The sequence below is a fragment of the Heteronotia binoei genome, chromosome 7, assembly GCF_032191835.1.
Source record: "Heteronotia binoei isolate CCM8104 ecotype False Entrance Well chromosome 7, APGP_CSIRO_Hbin_v1, whole genome shotgun sequence".
Lineage (NCBI taxonomy): Eukaryota > Metazoa > Chordata > Lepidosauria > Squamata > Gekkonidae > Heteronotia > Heteronotia binoei.
In genome coordinates this window covers 105,187,352-105,208,287 of record NC_083229.1, presented here as the reverse complement: position 1 = coordinate 105,208,287, position 20,936 = coordinate 105,187,352, and the positions used below count along the sequence as shown (strand labels likewise).

Below are 20,936 nucleotides of genomic sequence, written 5' to 3'. Positions count from 1 at the left end.
TAAAATATTTAGAACAAGTTTGGCAAAGGCACATTAATATCACAAAATACAAAGCTAGCAAACCAGTCAGCTGTAGATAAATGTGTTGAAACCACCAAAATCTAGCATCTTATCAACTAAAATCAGCAGAAAAATACCCATTGTTACCATTAATCCAGCCTAAACAAAAAAGAATAGTTTTTATATGTCATCTAAAACTCTTAAATGAATATGGTCAAGTGGGAAATGGACTTCTACAGTTGTAGCACTACTGCCAATAATGTGTTAGCCCTTGTCATATTTATTTGCTTGCTGAACCACTGAAGGCAGCAGCAAGTAAACCTTATCCAGAACATCTAAGTAGATGGATATTGGACAATGTAATGTCCAGACCGTCTAAATAATGAGAGTAACATCTGGTCATGAAATATACCCAACTGCAAACCTGGTCCATTGGGAGGAATGCAATACAGTCTTTCACGCATTTAATCAAACTTTTCAAGCAATATGACACACAAAGCTCAGTCACTGCAATCTGTGTCTTGTGATTATTGATCATTCCTTATTTAATCATCATCCAGCCCATCCTTGTATACAGACGTTGGTTAAGTAAAATCTGCAGTCTTGTTATAAAGGAGATAAAAGAGCATGAAAAAGAGGTGTGTTCACATATTGATGAAACCATCTCAGATCTCCTGATAACCTCCAACAAAAGTTAACCGCAAAGTGATTCCTGATGGAGCATTCAGTTTCAGTAACCATTGAAAAAGATGCAGAGGATGATATAGAATAGCTAATTACTTCAACCAAATGCTGTAGGATGTAAAAATGGGAGCACAGCAGCAGGTATGGGCCTTGATCACCATGCCCTACTTATAGGCATTCTGGGAGCATGTGAAGAAGGATGCAGAACTGGATGGACCATTAGCCTGATCCAGCATGGGTACTGTTAATGTTCTTCAAGATATTTCAGAATGTAGATTTGAGCACACTGGTAGTTCTGCAAATGTACATAGCTTATAATGTGTGGCTCTGCTGAATTTACTACTGTGCTAATATGTAGCGTGCATGTCCCAGGAAGGATGCGTGTGACCCAATTTCAGCATTCACGCTTTCCAAGCACAGTTAGTAACCATTTAATAGGGCTATTTTTTTCTTGTTGGAACTGAACCAGAGCTGCCATTGTGAGGAATACGTGCTTCCAAGAAACCTGTAGCTGGAGGGATCAGCAGGTGGCTGATATTTTAGATATTAAAAGTGAAAGATGGACAGAAATAATGATTAAAAGCAACAGGAAACAAGTGGCTTTCACAAGGAGCTGCAATGCTAATGCACACAGGGGGCAAGGACCTCAGGTGTTGTGCTGCTGTCCTTTAGCTCTTTAAGACTGAATTTCATACTTTCTAAATGATGCGCAACAATAGGAAGGTGAAATCCAAAACAGCATTTCAGAATTCTTTGGCTAAGGAGGGTTGCGCTTTCAATTAATTATGTACTTAGGCTTTGTTCATTTAAAATAAAAAAGCTTATTTTCTCCCCTAAACCTTGAATTTCCATTCAGTATAAGATTTTATTTGGACAGTACTTGAAATCCCAATTGTTCCTCATGGGAAGAGGTTTGTATATAGCTGTTTTCCAGTAGATCGAGTACTTGCCACCTGAGTTTCAACTCACCCAACAACTATTAAGAACTATTCAGCATTGTTAATGATGAAAAACTGGCAGATCCACAAGGTGAACAGCTATATATGAATCAGTCATCGTCTGAAGAAGCTTCCACACACTTTGAGTTGCATGTGGTTGCTTGGCAGCTGCCTGCCTGAGTGAATCAGGTCCAAACAATTTGAGAAATGCAGAAAGCCAGTAACTGCATAATTTTGAATGTTTCATACAGTAGCTTGTTGCTATGGTTTCTCAGGCTAAAGAATACCTAACCTGGCAGGAACAAAGTCCAAGTGCAGTGGCACCTTGAAGACCAATGAAGTTTTATTCGAGGTATAAAAATGGAAATGAAATGGAAGTTTAGCAGTCCGTACATATAGGTAAAGGTAAAGAGCCCCGTGGCGCAGAGTGGTGAAGCTGCAGTACTGCAGTCCTAAGCTCTACTCATGACCTGAGTTTGATCCTGGTGGAAGCTGGATTCAGATAGCTGGCTCCAGGTTGACTCAGCCTTCCATCCTTTCGAGGTCGGTAAAATGAGTACCCTGTTTGCTGGGGGGAAAGTGTAGATGACTGGGGAAGGCAATGGCAAACCACCCCGTAAAAAGTCTGCCGTGAAAAAGTTGTGAAAGCAATGTTACCCCAGAGTCAGAAACGACTGGTGCTTGCACAGGGGACTACCTTTTTTACATATAGATAAGAGGGTGAGGAGCAAATTAGCACGCAGTATATTGAAGTTGTTTGACAGATGCAGGGACCAAACTGGAATAACAAGCTTGGTTTATATGGTCACCATTTGTTTGGGGGGGGAGGGGGGCATAGTGAAGAAATAATTATATCAGAATTGGAGATTAATGGGCTTCAGTTAAGAAGTCCCATTAGTTTTTAATGTCAGAAAGATCATGTTCAACAAAGTTTATTTACTTCATTTATATTCTGCCTTTCACCCCATTGGGGACCCAAAGTGGCTTACATTGTTCTACTCTGCACTGTTTTATCCTCACAACCACCCTGTGAGATAGGTTAGGCTGAGAGTAATGTGACTGGCCCAATGTAATGTGACAAGCTTCCATGGCATGTGGGGATTTTAACCTGGATTTCTCAGATCCAGGCTTTTTTTATAACAGGAACTCCTTTGCATATTAAGCCACAAACCCCTGATGTAGCCAATCCTCCAAGAGCTTACAGGGCTCTTAGTACAGGGCCTACTGTAAGCTCCAGAAGGATTGGCTACATCAGGGGTGTGTGGCCTAATATGCAAAGGAGTTCTTGCTACAAAAAAGCCCTGCCCAGATCCTAGTCTGACACTTTACTGACTATACCATGCTGGAACTCCAGACAAGATTGCCATGTGCTTTTGACATACAGGTCGATATAATAATGTCTAGTGCATGACAAAGAGCATTTGTGACCATCTTTTGCCCAAACCCAAAACTGCTTTAAAGTCTGAAAAGGAAACATAATTTCAGATATGACTCTGACAATGTAATCCACAATGGAAATACACCTTTCTAAACCCACTGAATCACGGTTAATTGTACAATTTAAAACCACCTTTAGTGGCTGAATTACTCTCATTTTAAAAATCTACAGGCTTTAAAAGTTGTTCCCTTTTATTATTAATGTTAATATTAATAATTAATATTTATTAATTAATATTAATGACTATTTATTAGAGAAATGCTCTAACATCTGCAGTTACAGAGGGGAATTACACATGTTCTGTTCCTATAGCACAAATAGGTTTTGTTTTTTATTTTAAAAATTCCTTTCATGGACATTTGGTTATAATGATCCCTGGGAGAAGAATGATAAAAGGACTATCTTGATAGAATCCAGCTGAGTCATCATACAAAAATGCTGCCAGTCTATGTAATTCTTCCAATGAGAAATCTCTAACTGTATGTAGAAGTAGTAAATGGTATTTACAACTTTTGTGTGTGTGTTTATTTTTGGGTCATCGTCGTAGTTTCCGTTGCATGCCTGAAATTCTGCACTTGAAATAGCTGCATCTCTGGAGTTAATTTTTCCTCCCTTAGGTTTTGTCATAATTCATTCCATATGTTGATTACCCTTTGGATGAACCAATTTGGGCTGAATATTTCATCTACATTAGTTTTGTTTCTCATGGCTTAAATCTTGAATTGGCCCCTTGTTTTGGCTTCCAGTAGTTACAGTTAGAACAAGCATAAAATAAATCTCCAATGAATAGATTGCTGTTGTTTGTTTTTATTTTGGTATCTGAACATCCCTGTGATGGACAAGAGAAAATTCTACTGTGTTTTTCTCTCTGTTCTGAACCAGCCAATCAGATTCAAACAAGCTGAATAAAATGCTGGACTGGAAAAAAAACTGGGGGGAGTTTAACTGTCGATAACCAGTTGAGATAGAGGGCAGAGGGCTTGGAGGGAAGAAGGCATAAGAGATACCCTGGACTACTCAGGGAGTCCAGTAAGAACTAGTGACTGGTTTTGACAAGTGGGATATGGGTGCTGTTCCGAGATACAAACGGTGGCCCTAGTTGGGTCTCAGGTTTGGCTGGCACTGAGAGTCAGATGAGGGTCTCTTAGACAGCTGTTCAGTGATGCATTTAATGGCATTCAATGGCTGCTGCATTCAGCTGCTCAGTCCAGACAAAACTGAGGATCAGTGACAGCTGCCAAGGACCAGGACGTCCACCTGTTCTAGAGGTACCCTTCCCTGCAATAACGAGCAGATTTATAACCTGAAAGTGCTTCTATATACATTTATTTATTTGAGTCCTTTAAACTTGTTTTTCTTTGCTCAGTGTAGACCTGTTTGTGAGGGTATGGCAACAATCTCTCCTCAGCTGGGCAGGCACTCCTATCCTGATTGGAGACTCAATATCTTCTGTGACATGCCTTTTAGCCTTTTCAGCTGATACGCCAGCTACAGCTGTTCCTTGAACAGAGAGATTTGGCCATCTTGATGCAGGTTAGACTGCTCTAATGTGCTTTACATGGACAGTCTTTGAAAAATGGCCGATAATTTCAGCTGTTTCAAAGTTTGGTGTTCAGGCTGTTGTTGTGGATGTTACCATACCCTCACAAACATGTGAGCATGCATTTACGCTGACATGGCGAATTAGCTTGCAGGGTTGTGCAGGGAGTGACAAGCTGGAGTCTTTTACCTAAAGAGGTGGCTGTGAGTAGTGAGTTTCAACAGGAAGAGGATGGCAGAAAATAGAAGGGTTTTTAAAAAAGAATTATGGAGTTTATTGAGGGGTTTGGAACAATAATGGCATCTTTAAAAAAATACTAAATCAAAGCACGAAGTAGTAGTACATCCTTTATCCAAACTAACAATATAATCACAACAACCAGATGTGAGGCCAAAATAGCAGACAGAAGCAAAATACCAACTTTCTATATAGTGCCTTGTGAGTTTGGAAAATAAAGAGGACTAGATCAAGATGAGGAGCAAAGATTTACTTATCCTGGTCTGTGTAGAAATGAGGATGGAAGAAGGAAGGATCCAGTGTGTTGGGAGTCTAAGTTGCAGTCCAGTCTGTAGCCAGGATCAGACTCAGATTACTAGCTCTAAAGCTAATTATACTATTTTATATTATATACATATGAGGCCGTTTATGCTATTTCTATATTATATGCATATAAGGCCATTTATGCCGTTTTTGGCCCATAGGGTAACTCAGGAAACAAAAGGTTACAACAGAGGATAAAGGAATATTTGGGAGTTGGGCAGCTTACCAGGAGAAAGCTGGGGACCCAAGGTGCTTTACATCGTTCCCTTCCCTCTGCAAGGTAGTTTAATTCAGAGTGCATAACTGGCCCCAGATCACCTAGCAGGCTTCCATGCTGCTTCCATGCTAGAGTGAGGATTTGGATCTGGGTATTTCAGATCCTAGACTGACTGTGTAATTACCACAATAATCTTTATCATCATCATCATCATCATCATCACTGTGTAATGACCATTGCCTATAACTTCTGGAATGATATGTTATTTATTGTGCTGTTTATGCTTCATGGCAGTTTATATTGCTGTTTTTTATTCTTTTGCTTTTGTTGTTTGTTTTTTCATGTGTTAGGTGCCTCATAAAAGGTCCTTAGAAATCTATAAATCTCTTAAATGAATAAATAAAATCTGGCCCCTGGTGTGAGGCAACAGATGGCCCAAAAGTAGAAAAAATGCATGGTACAGGGTTTTTTTAGTACTATACTGCCTCCCAAACCATATGTGGGGGGTTATGTATCAGTGCCTTCACACAAAATAAATCCCCACAAATGAGATGCTAACACCTTAGGGGAAATACTACACTGAAATTTTTATCTCTTACCTTCTAGCTGATTGTGGGTAGGCACTGATTTTAAATGAGGTTACATTCAGTTATAAGGGCACCCATTTGAGTTCTTATTATAGTACAGCCCAAGGGGCACTCTGACACATGGTTTTCCTGCATGTTTGAATCAGCTCAGAAACTGCATTTTTGAAAGAAGAGCCAACAAAGGATTACATTAACTTGGTGATAGGAAGAAAATTCCTTTGGCCCAAAGTTCCCCAGTAGCAACTTTGCATTGGCCATTCTTTCCAGAGCTTATCTTGCTGTGAGTAAATTTCTTGCCAGAAATGTTTTAACATGCAGGTCTGCATAAGAAAGAATTCATTCTGAGAACCCTGTAAACATAGATTATATAAGCCACAATTCCTTCAGAGGAAGAAATTGTACTTCTGTTTCCTCAGGGGATCACCTTGATAAACTACTATTATAGTACCTTTTCCAACTGAGAAACGCATGAAAAATAACTAAGAACTTGAACCAACCCTGGTCACAAGATATTTGTAGTGTGAGTTTCTATGTCTGTCACCTATGGTTGTCATTTTTAATACCTCTCTGATTATTTCTCACAATTTTTCTTTTATTGGACACATGATAGCTGGTCTTGGCATTAACTTTTCTAAGACTACTTGGGGATAGACATAGAAAGAAGAAGAAGAAGAAGAAGAAGATGATGATGATGATTATGATGATGATGATGATGATGATGATGATGATGATGATGATGATGATGATATTGGATTTATATCCCGCCCTCCACTCCGAAGAGTCTCAGAGCAGCTCACAATCTCCTTTACCTTCCTCCCCCACAACAGTCACCCTGTGAGGTGGGTGGGGCTGGAGAGGGCTCTCACAGCAGCTGCCCTTTCAAGGACAACCTCTGCCAGAGCTATGGCTGACCCAAGGCCATGCTAGCAGGTGCAAGTGGAGGAGTGGGGAATCATACCCGGTTCTCCCAGATAAGAGTCCGCACACTTAACCACTACACCAAACCAGATAGAGGGACCTAGCTCTCAGAATCCTTGCTATAGTTATGAAAGGCCCGCACTAATCCTGCTTCTCCTATTTGCTAAGAAATTATATATTACTTAGAACCTCTGAGATGATTATATACATGATACAAACCGATTGCTTCCCTTATAAACATTTTAAATCCATTTAATGTAATTAACCTGCAGGGAAGGAGGAATTACTTTCGTCAGTTTTAGTGATGCGTTAGTCTTGGAAAGCATTCTTGCAAAGATAATTATGCCGCACCTCTTGTTGGCTGGCTGACTGGCTGCTACATATTGATAAGCTGTGTTACTGAGAGCTCGTTCATCTCTCGTAAGTGAGACAGGGAAGAGTTGGAAATGCAACTTTTCACTTCATTGAGGTAGTCTTTAAACCTCAAGAGTTTAGGGTTTGGATGTTCAGTCAAAAATTCTGTTTTGTGGTGTGAGAAAATATTTCTAGAAGAAAACATACATATTCAGAGTCTTGTTGGAAACATACATATGCACATAGATTCAAAATATTTCAAATTTTGTAAAAAGAAACTGCACAGATGTTTAAAATATTGCTGAAAATTCTTTAGCTCAAACCTAATGTATGATTTGAAGTCTCAGCAGGATTGAAAGATTCTAGGAAGAAATGGGAAGAAGCTGTTGATGTCTTTTTCTCTCATAATATTGTTTTGTATTCTCAGCTTTTTCAGATGTGACTGAACACCATAGAGCAAGGATGTCGAACTCATTTATTATGAGGGCCAGATCAGACATAAATGAGACCTTGTTGGGCCAGGACATGTGTGTCATAAAATGTAATGCCAGATAGCGAAGATATAAACTTTATAAGGGACACAGGCAAACACAATTAAAGATTTTTTAACTTAAAATAAAACATGCTTAAAAGACTAGCACTGACACCTCTTGCTCTGAATTATTACATCAAAATCTGGAGACAATGTCTGTACTGTAGCAATCATAAGTATGCTGTTCAGGTGTGTGTTTGTAAGTTGCAAACCTACTTTTGATTTATTGACATTCATTACAGAAATCTCATGGTCAGTGCTTTGAACCTGAGACCTGGAGAAAACGTGAAATGGCTGGCATTGCAAGCTTTTGTACATAAGTTGCTTCATGTGCTGGTCAGACAATGGAGAAAACAGAGGCTTGCTCTGTATCTTCTGAGTGATTTAGCAACCATGTAAAAGCAAGTTGTGATGCAGAAGGAGGCATATGACAGTGGGTTGCTCGCGGGCCTGATAGGAGCCTTCTGGGGGCCTGATCTGCCTTCAGTCCACATGTTTGACACCCTTGCCATAGAGTCTAGTGGCAGCATTCAGTGGCAAGGTTTTGTGGGCATTCATTTCCAAACCACAGGTTATAACCTGGGAAGCGGAAGGAAAATAGTAACTCCCTGTGGATAAAACTGCTTAGACCAGAGTTTTCTTACAGGATCAGATCAAAGTCCATCTAACCCAGCTTTTGCTTCCAGTAGCAACCAAATAAAAGCTTTCAAAGCAGGGCATGAGATGGCAAAGTGCCCCCATTGGCTAGCTTTTATTTGGTGGTACAAGCAAGGACCGATAAGAAACTTGTGGGGCACCTTCCCCTCTTCCATTTTCTTCTGTGTTCTCTTCTACCACCTCCTCTATTTCCCTTCTACTACTAATCCTTCCTACTTCCTCTTTTTCTACTACTGTTTTCTCTTGTAAAGTAAAAACTGAATGCATTTTTTTTTAGTTAAAAAAAAGTTGATAGGAGCTAGTAATGATGGGTTTGAGACTTTGGGAAAGCCAAAGTGGGAATCCGTGTGCTCACAGTTCCGCCAGTTCTGTGCCTGAGTGGTTAGGGTTGGGAGCTAGAAATACATGTAACAATGGCCAGCCCCAACCGAGAGGCACACAGAGAGAGACTCCAGCTGCTACAATTCAGAATTCTCTCCTCACCTTGGGTAAGTCAGTTCGCCTCAGTTCATAGTGAAGCAAAAGAGGAAGTCCCATGGCTTGGAAGAACCACACGATCTATTAGGATAGGGTGCAGAAGTCACTTCTTCAGGGTCTCTCTTAATCAATATGAATATTATCAATATTATAAACAACTAATGTAGATTTCATTTTCTGCATTGATTCAGCAAGAATTTTCAAGAGTAAGGTAGATTCTGAAACACTTAGTGATGTTGGCCCATATTGCCATAGGATGTTATGCTATCTTTTGGCTGTATACTGGGTGTAATTTATGGATCTTACTGTATTTATTATAGTTATAATTATTATTGTAAAATTATTGTAATCTAATAATCTAATAGATTATTGTATCTAATAATCTTTAGTGTATGTATGGTGTTGTATCGTGTTTCTTAATGGTTTAGAATGTTGCATGTTTTAAAAATTGATGTTACCACTCTGAGCCTGCTCTTTGGGGAAAGCAGGTTATAAAATCAATAAAATAAATAAAGGAGCCCCCCCCCCCAATAGGCCAAGATGGATCCAACTGAGAGGAGGAATCCCAATATGAATATAAATTAATTCAGAATATTAAGTAAATTATTCTGCCAGGTCCTGACCGCTAACTACTTATTTTCCCAAGAATTTGTATTTTGGCTGAGAATGCCAGGGCTTTAACATGGGGAGAGCTACAATAGGACAGATAAGGCAAAGTAGAAACTCCACATATCAGAAGTACATAATTGAACAATTTAGATATATTGACAAAGCTCAAATAGCAGAACTGTAGAGAAAGCAACTAATCAGAATGTTGGCTTTAGACTGATAGAATGGATGCAGAAAGGCCATGACAAGACAGCTGAGATTCCAATCTCCAAACTCCAAAATGAAGAACATTTACAAGCAACTTGACTGTGTTGTTATAAGTAACTTGCATGTTTCACTGACATGTGGCCCAAGTCCTGCTTTTGCATGGCTCTAGGGTTACACACATCTATTGTTGGGCAAAACAAGTCTGTACTTGACAGGACATGTCTAGGCCTGTGCTAGACAGTGCTTTTCCAGTGTATACCAACAACTATGCCCCTTCGAACTGGAGGCAAATTGGCCCTAACGGACTAACGGACAAATATGTAATTTATATTAACATTTTATGTTCCTCTCTGTGACAAGTGAGGATTAGACCTTTAAATAGCATACTGTCCTCATAGGATGTGTGCAGAGTGTTCTAAAAGAACCACAACATGTACTCTAAAAGAACTATAACTTATCCACATTTGAAAAATTAATGATTCTATGATTTTACAAGTTGTTTGATAGTTATTGTTGTAGGAATGCTGAAAGCATAGCTCTTTGTTTCATGCAAAAAAGATCACTTCTGTGAGATTATCCAAGTGCAGGTTAAGTTGAAGAAACCTTCCCACCCCTGCCCGAAAACCCGGAACTTGATGTTTCCAGTGAGAGAGTTCTTGTTAACGGCTTTTAAACTTGACTAAGCATGAAATTAAAAAAATATATATTCTCAAGTTACTCCCTCAGGTGTTCAGTTGTATGCTAGCTGGCACCAAAACACTTGGAGGCACCAGCAGACAATGGACCCGTGACAGTTTGATATAAGTAACCTTATGCTGAACTCATTGAGAGCCAGTGTGATCTATGACTGGACTCACACCTGGCTGATCTGATGGTCAGATCCCAGGTCTGATAGCAGCACTAACACTAGCTGGAGAAGTAGACACACAACCCCACATGTTAGGGGAACTACACAAAGGGGAGCAGTTTTAGAACTATCTTAAGCAAGGGAAATGGACTAATTCAGCCTTGCTGGGATGGACTTGGTGATAGTGGTCAAGTTTTACAGCAAAGAATTACCTTTGGAAATAGGCATGGCTTTTTTTGAGCAGGAACACATTTCCGGCTGGTTTGGCATCAGCGGATGTGTTCTGATGTTCACATGAGTTCCTGCTGGGCTTTTTCTGTAAAAAAAAGCCCTGTGTGAAACAATGGTGATGTCAGGGCGTTTGACCTAATAAGCAAATGAGTTCCTGCTGGGCTTTTTTTTTTTTTTTTACAAAAAATGTCTTGGAAATAGGGTAGTTGTTAGTTTCATCTAAGTGCTGAATTCCTCTCCTTCACCCCTGCTGCCACCCCCCAATGGACACTAACAGTCATACTTGAGACACATCGTATTTTGTTTATCAGTTTTTATTTAAAACATTTATTAGGTGCTTTTCTTCATTATGGAGCTCAAAGTGGCGTACAACATAGATAAAACACATTGGATAAAATACATTTAAAACATAAAACCGAAATTTAAAATTACTGTTCAGGACTGTTACTAAACTTAACCAAACACTGTCCTAAATAAAACCATCATCAGTTGCTTCCTAAAGACTGAAAATGAGGTGGCCAGGCACACCTCTATGGGGAAGTTGTTCCATAATCATGGTATTGCCACTGAAAAAACTCTCTTTGAAAGACCAAGCTTTGAAAGATGGGCCATAAGCAGGGGCTGTATCAGATTTAAGAATAGTTACCCTATGTAAGGATTAGGAGTGTGTGTGCATGTGTGTAGGGCTTTTTTTGAGCAGGAACGCACAGGAATGCAGTTCCGGCTGGCTTGGTGCCAGGGGGTATGGCCTAATATGCAAATGAGGTCCTGCTGAGCTTTTTCTACAAAAAAAGCCCTCTGTGTGTGTGTATCATTTACTTAATGAAAATCAAGAGTTCATTGCACAAAACACATATTTCAAGAATCCTAAGGACTAATGATAACCCACATGATATTTTGGAACATGAGTTTGTAAAAGTGCTGTGTTATATTTGTTGATGTTAGCTGCTTCAGTACAGTTTCCCAAGCTTCTGCTTTTGGTTCAGTGTCCTGGTGTACCAGCTGCTGTAATGAGATGTAATGAGTCACTCAGTGTGAAATCTGATCTCACCACCTATTGATAATACTCCCTTCTCTTAGGGCCTGCAAGGAATCCCAGTGGAAGGGGAAACAAGTGGAAACACACAAGTATACCCAAAAAATAAAATAAATTTACCTTACCTAACATTTCCAAGTTACTATATGTTCTCAGGCTTCAGCAGACCAACGTCTTCTACCCCCACCCCATTTCCCCTTTTTAACTAACTCTATTTTCAGTATTCCATGTCTCTGTGGTTAGCATTCATCAGGACATTCTGTGCAATATTTTTGCTGGTTTTCAGATGGTTAATTTATATATTTTCCGCATAGCTGGAAAGTTTCCTAAACATGTAAATATCCTCCTAAGTGTTTGGCCATGTTTTGTTGCACATGACTGGCACAAAATACCTACTTAGTGATTAAATATAGTTTTATGTAGTCACACAATACTCAGTTCCCCCCTAGTAGTCTTAAACTGCTTACAGGAAACTATTACAGAACCCTTGCTCTTTTGAGCAATGTGCAGGGAGAGGCAGGTGCTGAAGACTTCCTAGTCCAACCTCAACTTTAAAGTCTGCTACCCTTCTGCTTGGAAAACCCAACAGAGAGTGAAGATGTGTCAACATAAAGCAATTGTACACATTCACCTGGTTAATGATAACTGGAGATGTGTTTCCTGTTTGCTGTGATGCCTGGCCTCCTTATTTAAAGCCAAAGTCACTATCAGGTTGGCTGCTGCTAAAATGCCCTCTACAAATCAAGTGGTCCCTATAAAGCGAAAACAGAAAACCAGTGTAGCTGTGAATGAAATCCCAACTATTCCTTCTCTATTATCAATGCTATTATCATTTGCGGGGGAGTAAAATGTCCATAAGTATAATATAGTATGTCCTGTCAAGCTCTTCATTGCTATTAGCAGACCTTTCTTCACAGCCCTAAAACCTTCGGAAAGAAAATGTGTCTATAGTGACTGGCCACTCAGAGATCTTAATGCATAGCGGTAAGCTATGCATATGATGCTGGATGCAAGGATCTCCACTGCAAAACCAATCCATTCCATAGACACTATACTTGATACTTCAGTTGCTTTCTCACCTGCTTAACACACTCTGTCTTCACAGGTAACAATCATGAAGCCAAAATAAAAAGGATTCTTTGGCACCCAAAAACCAACCACTAATGGGCTTAGACTTATGTAGAAGTAAAATTTTGTTAGTCGTTAAGATACAGGTGCCTCAAGACTTTTGTTTGTTTGTAGTGCAAGACAGTAAACATAGCTACCCTTTGGAATTAATATCTTGAAGGCCAATCAACACGTTTTAACTATTACTGGTTCAGGGTGCCTTTATATGCTGACATAAAGCAAGATCTCACAAAATGTTGGGATCTGATTAACAGATTCAGAATCTCAAATTTTGATGGTAGATTGCGCTTATAATTTTACACTTAATTCTGATGCATCAAAAAATGGAAGAACAGGAAGCGGAAGTTACCATTTAATTCTGATGCATCAAATATGGAGGAGCATCAGGAAGCTAAATAAGCACATAAAAAAAATTAACAGGCAGAATTAGTCACAAGATAAACTGCAATGCATTTGATCAAACACTGGCAGTTTTAATAATGCATATGGATACCTTATTAGCCGAGCCTGATGTTTTTGGCTGCTGCCAAAACAAGTTAAAAGATTGGTTCCATTGATACGTTCCATGTTTGTCCTGTGGTTGGTGGTTTCTACATTGAACTTTGGGGATTTCCAAAAATGCCATCCATTTCCCAGTTTGGATTAACAGTCTCTCATTTTAGTCTTATGTACATCCTTTTGCCTCCTCTCTCTTAATCTGTTTGAACAATGAACCCATTAAACTGAAGAAAGCTGTCTGTTTTCAGTGGCTTCTTTCATAGCAAAAATGTGCATATTTCATACCACATTGCCACAAAGAGAAAGAGAGATAAATTAATTATTAAAATTCCATCATTATTGAAAAACTGCTTCATGACATTTCAAGGATTTCGTGTCAATCTGAGATGTCCCTTGAGGGGGAAATCCCTGTTAGTTATGAGAACTAATCCTAATTCTAACTTTAAAAAAAAGAAGAAGAAGAATATAACAGCATTTTAGGATGTATTTTTGAAAGCATAATTTGGATGGTTTTGATATATATTTGTTCTACACCTTCTAGCTAGCAGAGCAGCTACAACTGGCTTAAAATAAATAGCTTCTTGCTTTGTTTTAATGCCCTTGGCATCAGTATCAAAAATCAGATCTGTTCCAATGGTTTTTATACCCGAAGTACATACTTTCATTGAAAATGGAACTGTGTAATACATCCCAGAGCTATTAAAGTGCCATGGATATTTTCCAAGGACAGTAATTCCAGTAGCAAAGATGAGCATAAATTTATTAGCATCACAAATGAAAGATTCAAAATGTTGTTCCACTCACTCTGGAACTCCCACCCTAGCCAAGACTCACCAAGAAATAGTTATAGTGAGAAAATGACAGATGTTTCACGAAAGTTGAATAACTTTTCTTAATGTGAATGCATAGAAAAGACAGCCTTTTAGCATCTACTTTGAGCCAAACAGGGCAATATATTTGGGTGCCCTCCCTGCAGCAACATAGCAGCTGTGAGGAACTTACCCAAACACTACAGTGTTGGAAAAGAGGGGCTCAAGCCTTCCCTCCCCCATCTTGCTTCACAGCCAGGGTCACTTTTCGCCCCATTCTGGGCCTGTATGTGTAGGTTGTCAGTATGAGTCATGGCCAACCATATCATGCAGTTGAGTCCTTAGATTAAGAAATATTTCCTCCTGAAGAGATTCTGCAGAGCTGAAAATTCATTAGAACTTTGTTATCTGGGCATCAAACTGCTTTGAATTCTTCTACTATAATTGTTTGAATGCATCCTTCCATTCCCATAGCAAAATTATTGGGTTCTCACCTTTGACCTAGTTTCCTAGACGATCTTTGATATTCAGTTATACTGGACACCTGACAATCAAGGACATATTCATCCAGGGGCAGGTCTCTATCTTCTGTGACCCAGCAAGCTAAACACAGCCCATCAGCTGAATATAGTTGCCCATTTGACTCTTTAAAAGAAACTCCTGGTTTCTTGCTAACTCCCTAGGTCTGCAAAACATGGACATTGTCCAGAACTGGTCAGACCAGTCTTCCCTCTAAACTGAGTGAGCTAGCTTACAGTTTTTTAGCCTCCAGCTCACACATTTTTGTCTTAGCTTAGGAAAAATGACCCCAGCAAATTAATGTATGCAGTAGCTCACAACTTTAATGCCAGTAGCTCAGAAAGTCAGAATTTTTGCTCACAAGACTCCGCAGCTTAGAGGGAGCATTGGGTGAGACCCTGATGTATGGCTGTGTTTAACTTTGCGGATCACAGGTTTTCAGTGATGGCTCCATGTTTTGGGAGCCATCAACAAAATGATGCTGACCAGGCATGGTTGTGACACAGAGAGGGAGGGCAGGTAAGTGTACAGCTGCTGGATCTATGTGTTACTGTTTCTCAGTTACCTCTTTAGGCAGGAGAGTTGCCATCACTAGAATCAGCAGCGGCCACTTGCTCGCCTGCCCTCTTGCTCTGATTGGCACCTGCTGCTTCTGCCACTGCTTCTCTCTCAGGCAGGGCAACAAACAGTTGACAGAAGCATGCAGCATCTACTCTCTGACCGAGGAGGGAAGTGGTGGCTCCTGCTGTACCGGGGACGTGTTGCCAAGGACAGAAAGGGGGTGGGCTGGCCCAATGTTATGGCAAGGGGAACACGATGCCACTGCCATGCCCAAAGAGGCAAGCTGCAATCGCTGCTGCTTCACAATGGAGGACCCTTCCAAAGCTGTGGAGCCTTGGCAGCTACCTAACAGTGCCTTGCTTGATGCTTGATGCCAGCCCTGTACCATGTCCAGAGTTTGCTATTGAGCAGCAATTTCTGGTTGCAGTTATGACAGATCTGCCACCCGCAGGGTTTGTGCATATGTGGTTCCAGGGCCAGATCTAGGGGGGCAGAGGGGGGTGCTTGCCCTGGGCGTTGGCGGAGGGGGGAGGCGCCAAATTGGGTATGGAGTCCATTGTATTCTATGGGACCATAAGATATTATGGCCCATAAAGGGGAGCAATTTTTTAATCCCCCCCCTCAAAAAATATGTAGATCCGGTCCTGTATGGTTCAATGAGCTAGTGTATCCTTTACTAGCAGTGTTAATCTTATAGATGATAGCTAGAGAAATAACTACCCAGCTCAGTCAAGTGGTGCTCTGATGCGCTTTAAAACTAAAGAAGCAGATCAAAAATTTTGAAGGGCTCTGGAAAAGATGCGTATGATTGTAGGAGGAGGGCCTATTTAGGGACACAGTGGTGCTGTGAAAGAAGCTAAAATAAGGTTCCTTTATACTAAGTGTGTACACTAACTCACTGCTGTTTCTCCACTAAAGAAAGGAATCAGAATTATTGCCTCAGGGTCTCTGCTATAAACTTCCTTTGGTCCCTCTCATATTGCTAATTATTAAACACAGTGTGGTTTGAATGGTTGGGCTAGGGCCAGGGAGACCCAGATTCAAATCCCCACTTGCCATGATATGGGAGGTAGAAGATATAGGAGATTGGAAACCTCTCTGAGTCTTTGATTCAGAGAGAAGGGCGGGGTATAAATCTGCATCTCTTCTTCTTCTCAGACAGCCTTGGGCCATACATTTTTCTCACTCTAAGCTGCCTTGCAGGGTAGTTGTGAGAACTAAATGGAGGAGAGGAGAACCATCTGTGCTGCCCTTGGTTCCTTGGAAGGAGAGCAGAATAAATCATGCACTTGGTATACTTTAGCTAACACTAGTCAAATTAGACTAAGTCCAATTTACGAAGTAATTGTGATTTTTATTTTTTATTTTACCACTTAGGTAACAAAATTTATTCACCAAATCTAGAGTGTATTGTAAATTGATAGTGGGCTGGGGAGGAAAAAAAATTCTAATAGGGAAATAATGAGATGCCCCAAGTGAATACAGTTCTGTGCAAGCTTTTCTTCCAAGTTTAATCAGTCTGCAAAATGAAGTCTATTATGAGGGGGCTTTTGTTGCAAATTAGTAAAATGTTTAATAATTGGTACTCTGTGGTTTCCAGTTTATTTCTCCATATAAAGGTTAATTAGGTTTGACTCCAGGAATGAAATAGTTGTAACAAGTTATTAATTTTTAGATCCATTAGGCAATAGATTTTAATTACTCTGCCTGTCACTACAAGGAAATAGCCAATGTTTTGCAGTGGAATCTAACAATTTCTTTTGAGCGATGGATATTATTGTCAGTTCCTTGAGGTTCCAGGGCTTCATCGTGCTTCCCCCTCCTTTTCTGCAGTTTTTGTGGGTAATGTTTCCATAGGTCTCAAGTTTCTAGCACCTGTAGTTCATTCAAGCAGTGCACATCAATACCACCTTTGGCATAAAAACACACAAAAACTCTTCACTGATATCCTTTCTCCTCCTAACCTCTCAGTGTTAGGAGAGGTGGTAGGAGGAACAGTGAGAATAAAGAATATTTGTTTGTTTAGATTTCTATCCCGCCCTCTCCGCGAGCAGACTCAGGGCGGCTAACAGTCAGGTCAACATCTATAATTATAATTTAAAACCAATAAAATACAATTACATTTAAAACATTTTAAAACGCTGTACAACTCCGATATAGGTGGGATCTTTCTTTTCTGATAGTGATCCTATAATGATTGTAACTCCTCAGCAGTGTAGGGTGACAGTCCTCTCCCGATTAGGTGCTAAAGACCTGTTGAAATAATTCAGTTTTGCAGGCCCTGTGGAATTGAGAAAGATCCCGCAGGGCCCTTATGGCCTCTGGGAGGGCATTCCACATTTCTGAATACCATCATATCTAAATCATTGTTGGTACTGGGACATGGGCTACACAAGTCCCCTCGCCCTTCTTCCAGCTGCCATCACTTACCAAAGGTGGCCAGCAATACAGACAACACAACCATCTGTGTAGGATGCAAAACTTTCAAGGTGGGCCCTACCCTGTGCCATTCTGTTTTCAATATTTGCTTGTTTTTTCCTTCCCTCTTACAACGGCACATGTATTACTCCGTTGCTTTTACCTCCTGTGTACAGTGACAAAGAGCAGCAAAAACGCATGCCTGCTTCTTCGGTTTTGGTCGGTCTTGATACCAAGGAGGCTAATCTGTCACTGCCCATACAAAAGAAAAAAAGCAATCATGCTTTGCTACTTCTGGCTTTTGTTAGGGTGTTTTCTTATTAGCATAAAACTGCCAATGCAGACCAAGATCTGCCATTCTTCTGAGACTGCACTTCGAAATCTCATCATGCAACTCCAGTGCACTGGTTGTTATGCTAAAGGTGTGCAGTGAAGATGAGACACTGAGGAGTGGACGTTTCTTCCGTTTTTGATTACTGTGACCCAGTTTTGTGTCCCTTAACCCTTTGTTGGGCCTCAAAGGACAAGCTCCTACCCATGACAAGCATCTGGCAGCTCACAACATCATATGCATTATGAAGTCTCTGCTGATCGTTGCCTCCTTTGGGAGTTCATGGTTGGAAGTAACTTCAAATGTCGCCTCACACTTGTATGACTCTTCTGAAGGACCTGTTTGCCAACAACTGCATGTCGTCATGACGCTAAGTCAAGTCCTGTTGAACCCACCTCATTCTTTGGAAAGTTCATCTCTCATTTCAGGATTATGGTCAGCTCAGGATTTTTCTATTCTAGAGATCTGCTTGGCTTCTCTACTGAGACCCAGTTGCCCTGAATAACTTCAAGTTAGGGCCTTTCATGTTCTGGCAATTTAGATATTGTGCCTTTTCTTTCCACTGGCATCACTTCCTTTTCCCAGTGATCCACTTCTAGTGGTGCAGCTGAGTCTGGAAGTGGCCTGTGGCCTGCGACACGGTTATATAAGGCTGACAATTGATTTAGGAAGATGAAATGAAAAAAAGAAGAGAGATTATGATGATAAGTAAAGGAAGAGCGATAGGAAGAAGAATACAAATACCATCATATCTGAAGAGGTGTCAATACCCGGCCATAGATAGTAGGAGAATGTAAAAGCTCTGGAGCTGGCGTTGAATGGAATCACCATGAGAGGTATTAGAGAAAAATCTAGATGAGATTTGTGTGGTATAAGATGAGCTTTTTTAGAACAAGGTTGATCACAAGGATGACCAAGAGGTATATAGGCAGATAAGGGGCTAGAGGGCCAATGGGCAGGTATAGCACCTTGGCAGTCAAAATCCGAAACTAGCAGATATCAAATACAATACAGGAGCATTTATATCCATGGAAGTAAGGACTAAGGGACTTCTTAGCAAATCATGATTTGTGACTCATGTGCTTGGGGGGATCGAACTCAGGTCATGAGCAAAGAGCTCAGACTGCAGTACTGCAACTTTACCACTCTGCACCACAGGGCTCCTAATAATCACTGGTAGGCACAGAAAATGCATGCTTTTACCATATTTCTTCCAAAAGTGTACATGGCACCTGTGAAAATACATATTTGTATCCCTGTTAAAAGGATTCTGGAAATACTTGGATTCTCCTGCTAAAAAAAAATTAGGTTGGTACACGGGCAGAGTGAAAAGTGCTGCTGCTTGCGTGTTAATAGTTGTTTGTGAGATTTGCATTCACATCTGTTTCAGGTGCCGGAAACTGCAATCAGCCATAGCTTTCCATATGTAGAGATGATGAAACAGTTCCATATGCCTTTTCCTATAGTTATATGTTTTCCCTGCATGCACAAAATGGCTCTGAGCAGGATCAGTATGGTGAATGTTCTAGTGCAGCTGCCTCCTGAGTGAGAAGGGAAAAGAACAGTATGGATGATGTTGCACTGCTGAGCTGACATAATGTGGAACAGAAACAATTATCAGACTTAGTGGTAATGTATAAAGGGTAGAACAGCAGTGTTCTCTATCACAGACCAGCAGGCTTGCCTTTAAGGGGACACAGAGACATCCAAAAGCCTAGATCAGAAATGAATGCATGCAAACTCTGTCATAACCAATGAGGTTTTAAACCTGTGATGATGTTCACAGCTTTATTGCTTTGGCAGTTCATTTCATTGTGAAGGGTGATTTGGCAACATCTTTTGCACAATTTTATTTAATTCCTTAATGTACTCTAAGGATGAGTCCCTTGTTTAAAGTCCAAGACGAATGTCCTTTGTGCTTGATTCCTGTCAAAAGCGCTTTGCATCTACTCTCAGTTTAATTTCTGCATCTCTCCACAGGAGTTCAGACACGCACTGGAGAACGGCTCAGAATCAAAAACCTGTCCATCTACTGGGAAGCAAAAAGTACCATTGAGCCACAGGGTGGCAATGCGGTTGCCGTGGCAACAAGGAGAAAATGTACTGAAGATGCTGTCGCTAAGCATGGCTCTTCTGGCAGTTCTTATTGCCTTTTACTATGGAGGTGTCTAAGTGGAAGGCTGAACTAAAGGACGATCTTGTCAAGAGATGCAAATTGCTGACTGAAAACTGCTGTGGGAAAGAAATGGACAATAATTTGTGCTCTAAGGCATTGCCTAGTGAGGTGCTCCTATATCAATTTAAATTCTATAATTATTTTTTCAAGATCAAGGTATCAGTGCACACTAAAGACTTCCATGCCACATTTTTTAAAAAGGTGGCTATTTTCCTAGTTGCTAAGAAACCATAGGTGAGCCTTTTTAGCAAATTAAGTTAAGTATTGTCTTACCACAAGTAATTGATGATACCCTTGCATTTATGAGCATTTGAAGCCTTATTAAACATCTTTTTTCCTTATACACCTTAAATCTTGCCATTTCAATATTACCTTGAAATATTCGGTGCCATCAGACTACAAAACTGTGATTATTGTTTATGTTACCACATGGCTACTTTATCATGCACTTCCTTAGAGACCGGAAAATTTCAGCCTCTAAACGAATCAACTATAGAACTCATTCTGTGAATTATAAAAAGGTAAAGGTAGTCCCCTGTGCAAGCACCAGTCATTTTCGATTCTGGCGTCGCATCACGATGTTTTCACGGCAGACTTTTTATGGGGTGGTTTGCCATTGCCTTCCCCAGTCATCTTCACTTTCCCCCCAGCAAGCTGGGTACTCGTTTTACCAACCTCAGAAGG

General features: G+C 40.3%; 1 protein-coding gene across 1 annotated transcript in view; it reads left to right on the top strand.

The window, feature by feature from the left end:
• CDKAL1 (CDK5 regulatory subunit associated protein 1 like 1) overlaps window positions 1-20,595 on the top strand; it is a 406,460-nt gene extending 385,865 nt beyond the window's left edge. Inside the window, exon 14 of the mRNA XM_060244150.1 lies at window positions 20,057-20,595. Coding sequence (XP_060100133.1) covers window positions 20,057-20,248 — 192 coding nt within the window. The 3' untranslated portion in view covers window positions 20,249-20,595. The remainder of the gene's footprint in view (window positions 1-20,056) is intronic.
• Window positions 20,596-20,936: the final 341 nt, after the last annotated feature.